Source organism: Euprymna scolopes, chromosome 12, assembly GCF_053919585.1.
Source record: "Euprymna scolopes isolate OS-2025 chromosome 12, ASM5391958v1, whole genome shotgun sequence".
NCBI lineage: Eukaryota > Metazoa > Mollusca > Cephalopoda > Sepiida > Sepiolidae > Euprymna > Euprymna scolopes.
In genome coordinates, this window is record NC_136493.1 from 64,510,308 (window position 1) to 64,524,087 (window position 13,780).

The window sequence follows — 13,780 nt, forward strand, 5'->3', positions numbered from 1 at the left end:
GTGACTTTTTATTTTAATGCATCTAAAACCAACACTCTTCCTGATCTACATCAATGATCTTCCAAATCACATCCTTAGATCATTCGTAGACCTTTATGCTGATGACACTACCATCTATGGAAGCGCATAAAGGCTGTAAATGACCAAAATCTCTCTGATTCTCTCTTCTCTGATCTTGAGCATGTTAATACAATGTGGAAAAATGTGGCTGGTTACTTTTAATGCATCTAAAATCAAGCTTCTATCTGGCTCTCGTCTTGGGGAGGCTCCAAATTTTAACAATCTTCTAGTCTGAAATGGAACATGTACATCAAATCAAGCTTCTGATCTAAAATGGAACACGTACATCAAATCCGTTTCCAAGGTCGCTGGAAAAATGGTGGGATCCTTCTATCGATCCAGTAGATATCTCACTGCTGATGCAATTTTCTCCCTATATAAGAGCCAAGTACGTCCAAGGATGGAGTATTGTTGCCATATCTCAGCAGGAGTTGCTAGAAAGACCTTATGATGCCTCGAGAGAGTTCAAAATAGACTTCATAGCCTAGTAGGAGATGCCCTTTTCCCTTCCCTGCAACCTCTTTCTCACAGAAGAGATGTTGCGAGTCCGTTTCTGCTTTAATGTTATTTTCGTGGCAAGTGCTCATCTGAGCGCCAAACATTCACGAGAAACACTCTAGCTAAAAACACTATCAATAATTCTCCTACTCTTTATCTGTGCCTAAACCTAAACATAGATTCCATGGACAAAGCTTCTTTCTTAGAACTGCACACCTGTGGAACTGTCTTCCGTTTCCCTGTTTTCCAGCTGACTGCAATATAGTCGTTTTCAAGTTCAATGTAAACAAGTTCTTGATGAGCAGTTCCCCTTAGGTAATCCAATTTTTCAAATTTACACTACTAACAATTACTATGATATTGTCCCATTGACTTACTATACATTCTTTAACTCTTATCCTCGAGTGGCCTCTGGGCCTTGATAAATGGTGACTCCTTTGTAAAAAAAAAATCACAAATGCTCCAAATATTTTCAAATATGGTACTTGTATTTTATTTCCTCCAATCAATCATCTCAAGGAAATCTTGAAATAGAGACGAAACGCTGATAAATATATGAATAATTTTGGCTTTTACTTATAATCACAACACTTTATAAATAAGTAATAAACTGATTGCTTCCATCTGATCTGTTTTTCTTTTTCTTTCAGACAACTCGTCCAATAGCAAATGTCTCAATAAGTGCTGGCTACACTTACCAATATGAAGTGGCAGCAGTTTCCAGCCAAGGTTCTCTTGGCTTTTCAAATGCTTCCAAAGAATTTAGATCATCATTAGGTGAGATTGTTATCTTTAATAAGTTATACAACTTCCATGCATATTTTACTGATGTATGGCTTTTGTTAAACTTTTGTTTTTATACATACATGCATAAGCTTGTAATTAATAAAAAAAATAAATAACTGACGACTTTTCCTTGGTTTATGGCATGACGTTTTCTTTACGACAACTAGCAATGCTCAGCTCAATGGTTAGACACCAACTTCCTGAAGCCAGAGTTGCACCAAAAACAGGTCATACTGACTGTTTTGTGATCTTCGACCAGGCTCATCCATTATATTTTCTTGAATGCTGGTGAAACCATTACAGCAGATGGAGAAGTACTGTCAACAAATGAATGAAATGCATCAACAACTTCGACAACAACACCCAGCATCAGTCAACAGAAAAGGCCCAATTCTCCTCCACGGCATTGCCCGTTGCTAAACCGATCTTGCAGATATTGAACAAATTGGGCTACGAAACTCTGTCTCATCCGCCATACTATTCATACCTCTCACCTACCGACTACCACTTTTTCAAGCATCTCAACAATTTTCTGCATGAGAAATACTTCAAAAACCCAAGCGATATCAAAAACGCCTTCAGCAACTTAATCCGCATTAGAATGCAAAATTGGTATAAATACACTTGTTTTGCATTGGCAAACGTCTGTTGATTCTGATGGTGCTTATTGCGATCAATAAATTTTGTTTGAGCCAAGATTTATTTATCTGAATTTAAAAGTTAAAAACCGCAAGAACTTTCTTGTCAACCTGATATAATAAAAAAAAAACACAATGATTTTTCTCTCATACGCCTTTTACATTTTTATACTAACAGATAATTTTAAGATGGTCTTATAATAAGCAGTAACAAGAAAGACACAACAAATTTAGGATATTTATTAAATTTAACTTTTAAGCCTTTGAAGTTTGGAATAGAAATTAACTTAAAGGGTTTTTATTTCGACATGTGTACAATTAAACTTGTAAACATTGTTTTTAATGCATTTTTATTTTCTTGCTAAAATTTGGTTTCAATAAGTTGTATAAGTTGTTACGAGACTCATTTCATTCTAAATATTTTGGCTGCCTGAAATCTAATTGAACCAATAAACATGAATAAATCCTATTTCAATCACCTAAATTATTTACTGTGAAATGGTTTGTATGGAATTTTTTATTTTGTGTGGAGAGCAGTATTTCTTACTTGTTTGAAAATATGTTATAAATAGTTTATAATGAAAGTATTGTTTTAATGACGTATGAATATACATAATAGTCCGAAAGAATTTGACGTGAAATTTTGATGCAAAAGCAAATGTCAATACAAACTAGAGAACGAGCAAAACACTAAGCAATGAAAAACAGAATTTTGAATTAAATTATGAATTAAATTATGAATTAAATTATGAATTAAAAATCAGGATTCAGAAAAATATGTTAAATACAAATAAACGACTTTGGATGAAGGGCAGATTCGCTGCCGAGAGACACGTGAATTTACTGAATTTTACCATCGTTGTCAAAACTCGCAACCCCGTCATTCTCTCTCCATCGTGCTACCATCATTATGTTTATTATTTGATCGTCGCTTTTATTTGATAAATGCCGGTGCCACAGCAGCGAGTTTTATTTAGTTTTAATGCAAAGTTGGTAAAAATGGTGAAAGATATAAAAATATCTCCGATTTTGGTAAAATTTTAACAATGGGTATTAAAACTATTATTTTATGAATTAAAATATTGCCCAAATTCAAATTTCTTTTAAATATTTTAAAGGTTTTAGGAGAGCATAATACAGGCATTTTAATATTCGATATTTCAGATTTGTATTGAGTCTGATCCATAGTCTATTAAGCAAAATTCCCTGAATTTCAATTCCTTCTTAAATCCCCTTCAGCTTAAATTTTAGACATTTTCTAAAATCAAAATCTTGTGATTAGTATCATTTCATTCTGGTTTTGGTTTCAATAGACTGGGATGCGTGTTTCGTGTGTAATATAAACAACAGAAGAAAAGTCTCAAAATATATTTTCTTAAGATAAACGTGCCATACCTATTGTTTTTGTTTTTAATAATTAAAGTGACAAAATTATTTTCAAAGAATAAATACCGTTTATTTAATAATAATCATTAATCCAATTTAGTGTACAATTCTCTTTGTTTAGATTTTTAAATTTATTGTTTTAATGCTACCAAAGTCATAAAATACAGTGCTTAAATTGTGATGAACACAAGTTTACTTAATAATGTCTTAATTTTTTCTTATTTCAATCAACAAAGACATTACTTTCATTCTGCTAAACGATTCAAATCCGACGGTAATGGATTTTGTTAACAGAGTTATCACTGCCATTTTTTGCATCATAGTTCCGGCCAATGTCATATTCTACACTAAAACTCTTTTATCAACTAAAGACAAAATATAAACTTCTAGATAAACTTGGTTTTATTTATATCATCATTCTTCCTACACTTTACAATTTTCTTGTGTGTTCTTTTCTACAAGTAAATAACACAAATTAATTCAAAATGCTATTGCTCCATCAATCACCAGAATGAACAGATTTGAAGGTTTAGAAAGTTTGGAAACTATCACTGTTTCCATTTCTAATATGTTTTTGTTGCTTCTTCATTTACTAGAAATCCGTGATCCCAACCCACCAAGGAATTTAAGAATGGGTAAGACAATATTCGCAGGTGATACACAGAGGGTCACTATAAAATGGGACCCACCTGCTGAATTGGATTTTCCTATAACTCGATACAAAGTAAGTAAAATTTCTTTTCTGACACAAATATAAACATTACACCGTGAAATTAGTTTACTCAAATATTGTAACATTGCAAAGGGAGGAGGGTTTCTCCGATTCTCATGGATTTTAATCATTCTCTTCGTCAACAGAAATAGCTGCTGAGTAGTTAATGACATCTAATGGAAAAGCTGGTTTTTCCTTTTCTTCACCACATCTCATTTCAAACTTTCTATCCGTGACATCATATTCTAACATCATATTTTTAACCTCTGATTTCTATTGGGAAATTTCATTCTCTGCTTGGTTTTTACTTTAGAACACTCGCATTTAAATATTGCTACAGTATTGTTGCTTAAAATTATTACTCACCAGAGTAGCAAGCGTCCGCGTATTTGCGCCTTGTGTGGATGTGTATGCGAGCAGAGGCGTGACGGAGGAGGGGTGGACTTGCCACAGGGAAGTGTTGGGTGGGAAAAGAGAAAAAAAAGATGGCACCTGGTGTTTTATAAACAGTGGTCTCGCGAGATCACGAGAAAACCAAGGGCACACATGAAAATGAGACAGGGTGAAAAACTGCATAAAAAGCAAACTTGAGTGAGAGGAAAGGACAGTGTCGTTTACAGTCATGAGGTTATTGTGTTACTATTGCGAGCGTTGGTGACGAATGAAGTTGAATTTGATACAAGCTATTTTGTTGGTGACGATTGAAGTTGAATTCGATACAAGCTATATTGCTGTGAAAAATGACCAACTCAAAGTTTGATCTGAAACTGATTCCAGAGTTTGATGGGTCCACATCTGTCGTTGACTGGGTTGAGAGGGTCGAGTTGACCTGCAATCTCTGTGAGGTAAAGAGAATGCACACTGTAATTCCCCTGAGATTGCCTGGGGATCGCTCTGAGTGTGTATCAGTAACTTAGTGCCACCAAGAAGGCTGATGTGACCACTATAAAAAATGCACTGTACAAGGCATTTACAATGGATCCTTGTGCGGCTTATGAAAGATTCGCCCCCAGGAAGTTCATGCCAGGAGAAACTGTGGATGTGTTCTTTGCAAAATTAAAGAAACTTGCTGTGCTGTTTGGCAATGGAGTGTCGGAGAGGACATTTGTGGCCGGTCTTCCCACCTGTGTTAAGCAATTGTTGAGAGCCTCTACCAGTGTGTCCACAATGCCTATGGAGCACTTGATGGAACACACAGAGATGAGGAGGACCTGGGGGAGCCAGTTGTGATGGCAACAAAGGCAACCCAGAACGAGGCCGGGGAGATTCCCAGTCTAAGCCCCGCGACTAATGGAAGATGTTACCGCTGTGGTCGGCGAGGTCATTTTGCGACTGACAAAGAGTGGGGGCGACTGCGCTGTTTCCAATGTGGCGGCGTAGGGTACCTAGCCCAAAACTGTGTGGGAAATGCATCAGGGAGCAGAATGTCAGTGCTACCCTGCTCCCCAGACAAGATCTAAGTGATGCGCAACCTACGATAACTGTGTACGTGAACTGCTCAGCTCTTCTTGACTCCGGCTGCTCACATACCATCATGAGTGCCAGATTGTGTCGGACCTGGACTAAAAGGAACATTAAAGTCACCACAATAGGTGGCGAGACACAAGCATGTTGTGGAACTGGAACCATGAAGGTCCACACGGACTCTGGTGTGGCCAAGGAAATTAATGTGTTGGTGATGCGAGGGGATTTGCTTGGATTCGACGTACTGCTGGGCTACGATGCTATCAAGGCACTGGGGGGAGTGATCATCGGAAGAGATGGGAACGTGCACTTTTTAAAAAACCCGGTGTGTGTTGCAATCCACATCGATTGCCCTGACTTTAAGGTGGGCTATAACTATAGCCAGTAGGCCTGGACTGCATCATGAAAGTGGACCGAGGGAAGGGCACCAACTGAATTAAAGAATCGCATCACAGAATACCCTATATCTGACGAGACTCGTGATGAGTACGAGCAAGAACTTGAGGCATGGATCCGAGATGGATGGCAGATCCCCTAGCCTGAGAAGCTTGGTCCGCCCAAGGTTCTGATACCCTTAATGGCAGTTATCCAGCATAACAAGTCAAAAGTAAGATCAGTGCTGGATTATCGTGAGCTCAACCAGTACATTGAGGCTTACACTGCCAATGCTGACGTGTGTGCCAGCAAACTGAGGGAATGGCGCATGAAGGGCTCCAATATGTCAATATTAGACCTGTGGAAGGCCTATTTGCAGGTGCGAGTAGATGAGATGTTGTGGCCGTTCCAGACAGTGTAGTTTTGGGGTCAGAGATACTGCCTAACATGACTCGGCTTTGGTCTGAATGTGGCACCGCAGATCATGAAGACCATTGTGAATACGATGTTGTCTCAAGAAAAGACCATTGAGGACGCAACATCAGCCTACATTGACGATGTGTACATCAATGAGGACATAAAATCTGCATCGTGTGTCAGGGAAAAATTGGCTCAGTTTGATCTGCAGTGCAAGAATCCTGAACGTCTGAGGGATGGAGTGCGTGTATTGAGATTAGACATCTGTGAGGAAGACGGCACTCTATGATGGAGATATGGCATTGGGATTCCAGGAATCCCTGACGTTGTTACGAGGCGGACCATTTTTTCCTAGTGTGAGAAACTTGTTGGACACTTACCAGCCTGTGGCTGGCTCTGTGTAGCTGTGGGTGTCATCAAACGCAGAGTGAATTTGGTAACCACAGGTTGAGACGATGTGCTTGCCAATGCTCTTCTAACTCTGATGGTAACTGAGATCCTGGAGAGAGTTAACAAGGAGGACCCTGCCCATGGAAAATGGTGTGTTGATGCAGACCACGTAAATATATGAGTCGACGCTAGTTCATTGGCATTGGGAGTCGCATTAGAGCAAGGAGGGAATGTGTTTGAAGACGCATGTTGGCTGCGACCCATGAGTGATGCTCAGCACATCAACTTAGCAGAGCTGGACGCTGTTATAAAGGGAATACATCTCGCACTGCAATGGCAATCGAAGAAACTGCACCTGTACACGGATTCTCTCTGCGTCTACCACTGGGTGTCTGATACACTTTCAGGACAGACAAGAATCCGCACTAAGGCAGCCAGTGAGATGTTGATCCGGCAAAAGCTAGACATGCTGAAGAGTCTGGTCTCTGAGTATGGACTATCAGTGTGGGTAACGCTGGTAACATCACATTGTAATCGTGCCGACCAACTAACCATTGTACCTCACAGATGGTATGGAGCCATGAAGATGGGTATGGAGCACACTGCTTGATCTCGCGCAGTAGCAATTGGCGCGATTAGCTCATGTCAAATACAGAAGATTCATGCACAGAGTGGACATCCAGGTGTCAAAATAACAGTGTATTTTGCGAGGCGTGTGGACCCAGCAGTGACAAAGGCAGATGTCAGGCAGATTGTCAGGCACTTTGATGCGTGTCAATCTATTGATCTTGCACCAGAACAATGGCAAAAAGGACGCTTGGACGTCAAGAAGGTGTGGCAGTGGGTGCCGATGGACATTACCCATTACAGTGGTAAACCCTTTCTAACTCTTATCGATTGTGGACCCACACGTTTTGCGGTATGGCGACACATGATTAGACAGGACTCGGCAAGTGTTGTTCGCATCTTGTCATCCATCTTTTTTGAGCGTGGTGTGCTGGAAGAGATCTTGACGGATAATGATGCTGCTTTTAGCAGCCAACAAGTTCAGCAGCTGTTAGATGAATGAGGCATCTAACTACAGCTGCGATGCGCTCATAGGCAATCAGGGAATGGCATCACTGAGAGAAGCCATCATAGCATCAAGAGAATTGCTGCCAGAAAGCAATGTACCATTACAGAGGCCACGTATTGGTATAACATCATGCCATTACCTACAACAGCACCGGCCAATACATAAATCGTATTAGACTAAAGGGAATTGATGCTGCACAGCCAGTCAACCAGAAAAGACATGCCAAATATGAGGTAGGGGATCCAGTTTGGGTGAGACCACCTGGAAACCAGTGCACCACCAAATTCAAGTGAGGACGAATCTCTGGGGTGATCAGCCAGCAGTTTTGCGAGTATTTTTGATGGAACTGCGGGCCATGTGCATGATCTTCACCCGGCTTCTGAGGTGCATCATACAACAACTACAGAGGAGAGAAATGAATCCTCAAGTGATGAGTTACTGATGAACGAAATCAACAGACCAGAGAGTGATGATTATAGTTCATCTGACGTGGCAGAAACAGAATCAGAACCAGAATCTGAATCTGAACCAGAACCAGAGCCAGAACCTATCAATGTGCCTCTTTACAGAAGTAAGTGGACTAGGAGACCAACCGTGCAGTGCACTCTGTGTGATCATCAGATCAAGGGGAATGTAATACTCACTAGAGTAGCAAGCATTCATGTATTTGTGCATTGCGTAGATGTGCATGCAAGCGATGGCGTGACAGAGGAACGGTGGACTTGCCGCAGGGAAGTGTTAGGTGGGAAAAGAGAAAAAAAGATGGTGCCTGGTGATCAAAGAATCAGAAAAGTTGCATCTTAGTGCCCTTTGTGTTGTATCCTGTTCAACGGTATATAATAATATGACCAAATACGCCGAGTGGAATGTGTAACAAAAAGGGTTTTTTTACATAGGCGTCACCACTTATCAAGGCCGATAGGCCACTCAAGGATAAGGGTTAAAGTGTGCAGAGTAGTCAAAAGGACAATATAGTAATCGATAGTAATGGAAGTTTGGTAAATTTGTTAACTCAAGTGGAATGGCTCATCAGAAACTTGTTCACATTGGACTTGAAGACAACCATATTATAGACAGCTGGAAAGCAGGAAAACGGAAGACAATTCCACAGGCGTGCAGTTCTAAGAAAGAAGCTTTGATCATGGAATCTATGTTTAGGTTTAGGTACAGATAAAGAATGGGGAAAATTATTCATAATGTTTTTAGCTAGTCTAGTGTTTCTTGGGAAGGTTTGGCGAGGGGGGACCATAGATTGAAGCTCAGTTGAACACTTTCCATGAAAATAACGATAAAGCAGAGACAAACTCGCAACATCTCTTCTGTGAGATAGAGGTTGCAGCGAAGAGAAAAGGACATCTCCCACCAGGCCACGAAGTCTATTTTGAACCCTATCAAGGCAGGACAAGTCTTTTCTAGCAGCTCCTGCCCATATGTGGCAACAGTATTCCATCCTTGGACGTATCTGGCTCTTATATAGATAGAGAATTGCATCAGCAGTGAGATATCTACTGGATCGATAGAAGGATTCGACCATTTTTTCCAGCAGCCTTGGCAACAGACTTGATGTACGTATTCCATTTAAGATCAGAAGTAAAGGTCAAGCCCAGAAGCCTGTCAAAACTTGAGGCCTCCTCAAGACGAGAGCCATTCATTTTAATTGATGCCAGATGGGGGATCAGAACGTTGATGATGTAAAGATAGAAGCTTGGTTTTAGATGCATTAAAAGTAACCAGCCACTCCTTTCCCCATTGTACAACATGATCAAGATCAGAGGAGAGAGAATCGGAGAGAACTTGGTCGTTTACTGTCTTAGATGTGCTACCATAGATGGTAGTGTCGTCAGCAAAAATGTCTACGAATGAGGTAAGGATGTGATTTGGAAGATCATTTATTAGTACTTCGCAATAATACAAATACAAAATGGCTACTTGTTTTTGAAGTTAGATAAATGTAACTGAAGGTAAAGAAAAAGGAACTTAGCATGTGAGAGCTAAGCGCTTGTCTCTGAGAAGCTTGGTTAACCGGAGTACACTTGTAGAGTGTAAGATGCGAGACTGGTAAGACGCAAGGCTGCAAACAAGACAAGATGCCCTACCTTAAAATAATAGCTCTTTTATATATTGTTTCATTTCCGGTTCGATACGTCCCTTATAGCACTTTGAATACCTTGAAAGTTGTTAGATGAAGTAGAGAATTATGACAGAGAAAGTAGTGCTAGCAGGAAAGATCATAGCATGTCTGCAAAATAAAATTCTTCAAGAAGCCGCAAAAAAGATGCAGTAATATTCAAACAATGATAATACAAATTTTAAAGGGAGAGTGGTGACTATGAAGAAGCCAGAGAATGAAGATGTTTGGCACTCCTCATGCAAGACTCACAAAAACCACCTACTCACGTCTAAACGTCTAAAAGAACCACCTTACAAAACCTGAGAAACTTTTCAACACGATCAGATACTCAGTTAAGCCGAAAATGCTCTGGTCTTTCAAGGGTTATGTACACAATGCTTAGAGCAATAAGTGACTGGCTGATGTTTCAGTCAAGACCATGTCATGTCACCCAACATTTTCGAAAACAAAACTCAGACTCAATTCAGATGGCTATATTAAGTTTCTGTACGCTGTTGCCACAGATAGGGAAGTTGGTTGTAGACCATACTAACTGTGGCAGAACTCAGCTCAACTTCACGCCACTGAGAAAACCTAAAGTGGTTATCTGAGAACTTCCAAGACATTACCAGTTTCTTTCATCTGGTTTTCCAACTCACTTTCTTGCAATCCTACAAACTATTAAACATTGGGGAGCAGTCGTGAAAGAAGACGCTAACTTTATTGTTTGCAGCTGATTGCAGGATCAAACTGTTGTTAAGGCATCTCTCAAACAATACTGTTTGGATTTAAAATAGGAATTCTGAATTGATTATGAGAAAAACAAGAACCTTGATTCCAGTAAAGCAACTGGCCCTGACGGCATTCCAATTATAGTGTTGAAAAAGCTTCAACCAGAACTTGCCCCCATACTTATAAAACTGTTTAAACGTTGTCTTAAGGAGAATTGCTTCCCAACACCCTGGAAAACCTCATCAGTATACTCTGTATTTAAGAATTCAGATGACAGGTCATCTCCCTCGCAGTACAGACCAATAGGTCTCCTGTGTGTCATGACTAAGTTGCTGGAATCCATATTAAATAAAGAAGTAGTCAACCACCTCAACAAAAATAACCTTCTTAGTGACATGTAATATGGTTTCCGTTCTGCAAGATCTACAGCAGATGTGCTAGCAGTTATATCTTATAGGATTAGTGAATCTCTTGACAAAGGCTTCCTTTCTAGGGCAATTGCTCTTGACATATCAAAGGCCTTTGATAAGGTATGGTATAAAGGCCTACTTCACAAGATTTCCAGCTATGGTATAACTGGAAATGTTTTCTCAAGCATTAAATCATTTCTCTCTGATAGGCTCATAAGAGTAGTGGTTGATGGGAAGAAATCAGAAGCTCACAGTATTAATGCTGGTGTCCCTCAAGGGTCCATCTTGGGCCCAACTCTCTTCCTGATCTACATCAATGATCTCCCAAAACACATACTTAAATCATTCGCTGACATCTATGCTGATGACACGACCATCTATGGCAACATATCAAAGGCCGTAAATGACAAAGTTCTCTCTGATTCTCTCTCTTCTGATCTTGAGCACGTGGCACAATGGGGAAGAGGTGGCTGGTTACTTTTAATGCATCTAAAACCCAGCTTCTATCTTTACATCATCAATGCTCTGATCCTCATCTGGCATCAATTGTAATGGATGGCTCTCGTCTTGGGCCCAACTCTCTTCCTGATCTACATCAATGATCTCCCAAAACACATACTTAAATCATTCGCTGACATCTATGCTGATGACACGACCATCTATGGCAACACATCAAAGGCCGTAAATGACAAAGTTCTCTCTGATTCTCTCTCTTCTGATCTTGAGCATGTGGCACAATGGGGAAGAGGTGGCTGGTTACTTTTAATGCATCTAAAACCCAGCTTCTATCTTTATATCATCAATGCTCTGATCCTCATCCGGCATCAATTGAAATGGATGGCTCTCATCTTGGGGAGGCTTCATGTTTTGATAAGCTCTTGGGATTGACCTTTACTTCTGATCTGAAATGGAACACGTACATCAAATCTGTTGCCAAGGTCACTGGAAAAATGGTGGGATCCTTCTATCGATCCAGTAGATATCTCACTGCTGATGCAATTCTCTATCTATATAAAAGCCAAGTACGTCCAAGGATGGAGTACTGCTGCTATATTTGGGCAGGAGTTGCTAAAAACAGCCTATCCTGCCTTGACAGTACAAAATAGACTTTGTAGCCTAGTGGGGGTGCCCTTTTCTCTTCACTGCAACCTCTCTACCACAGAAGGGACGTTGCATGCCTATCGTTATTTTATGATTATTTCCATTGGAAGTCTTTTGGGTTTTTTTTTTTTTTACATGAAGGTCACCACTTATCAAGGCCCAGGAGCCACTCGGGGATAAAGGTTATTTTGTGTACAGTAATCAATGGGATAGTGTTGCCGTATTCATTAATATTGGAGATTTGATAAAGTGTCATTACTTAGGGAGGGGGGGGCGGTTCATCAGGAATTTGTTTATGTTGGATTTGAAGACATCCATGTTGAAGTCAGGAGGGAAACAGGCAAGTGGTAGAGAGTTCCACAGGCGTGCAGTTCTAAGAAAGAAGCTTTGTTCATGGAATCTCCGTTTTGATTTAGGCACAGATAAAGAGTGGGGAAAATTACTGACAGTTGTTTCAGCTAGACGCGTGTTTATCGTGAAAGATTGACAAGGGGGGGCCAGAGATTGGAGCTCAGACGAGCACTTGCCATGGAAATAACGATAAAACAAAGATAGGCTCGCAACGTCTTTTGTGGGAGAGAGGTTGCAGGGAAGAGAAAAGGGCATACCCCACTAAACCACAAAATCTATTTTGTACTCTCTCAAGGCAGGATAGGTTGTTTTTAGCAGCTCCTGCCCAGATGTAGCAGCAGTACTCCATCATTGGATGTACTTGGCTCGAAGTGCTCGTCTGAGCTGCAATCTCTGGTTCCCCCCCTCGCCAATCTTTCACAAAAAAACACTCGTCTATCTGAAACCACTGTCAGTAATTTTCCCCTACTCTTTATCTCTGCCTAAATCAAACCGTAGATTTCATGAACAAAGCTTCTTTCTTAGAAGTGCGTGCCTGTGGAACTCTCTTCCGTTTGCCTGTTTCCCACCTGACTACAACTTGGATGTCCAACATAAACAAATTCCTGATGAACAACCCCCTTAAGAAAGACACTTTATCAAATATCCAAGCGACCCCCCCATAGAAAAGTGCCCAGTTGAGGGCGAAGAAATTAATGCTTTTAGCCAACTTTTCGGTATTTGTCGTCCGAAGGGTCGAGCTTCAAAACGATACTGATCTTGTGAAAATCCGTCACCTCTGACGAAAGTTTTAGGCAGGCATGCAAACATGCATACATACATTTATATATTGGTAGCTCAAATTTTCGCCCCAAACCGATTAAAAAGCTTGCCCTGTCTCTGAATACCCTTTATGTAAAATTTCAAATGTTTAGACCAGAAATTGTCTGAGGAATTTGGTAGCGACCGCGGAGCTTAAATTTAAAAAAAAAAATGTTCCCCTATTATGACCCCTTAACATTTATTGTTTTTGGCTCAAATCAAGTTATTAAGTTAGATCCATGTCCAAGAAAACTATATCTAAAATTTCTATTGTTTACACCTGAAATTGTCAGAGGAGTTTGGTAGAGTTCTCAAAGGTCAAATCGTTGAACTTTGACTCCTTAACAGCAAAATTTCTGTCCAAAAACAGATTACAATGATTTTTCAAAATTTCTGTACCCTGTATATCAAATTTCGTGTCTATAGACTGAAAATTGACAGAGTTATTGCGTAGGGAAATGTACACAGACAGAT

The 13,780-nt window shown here is 40.1% G+C and overlaps 1 protein-coding gene across 1 annotated transcript in view; it reads left to right on the plus strand.

Moving 5' to 3' along the window:
- Positions 1–13,780, plus strand: part of LOC145291304 (anosmin-1-like) — a 555,266-nt gene that overhangs the window by 375,268 nt on the left and 166,218 nt on the right. The window contains exons 5-6 of the mRNA XM_080137002.1: positions 1,209–1,335; positions 3,965–4,092. Coding sequence (XP_079993128.1) covers positions 1,209–1,335; positions 3,965–4,092 — 255 coding nt within the window. The remainder of the gene's footprint in view (positions 1–1,208; positions 1,336–3,964; positions 4,093–13,780) is intronic.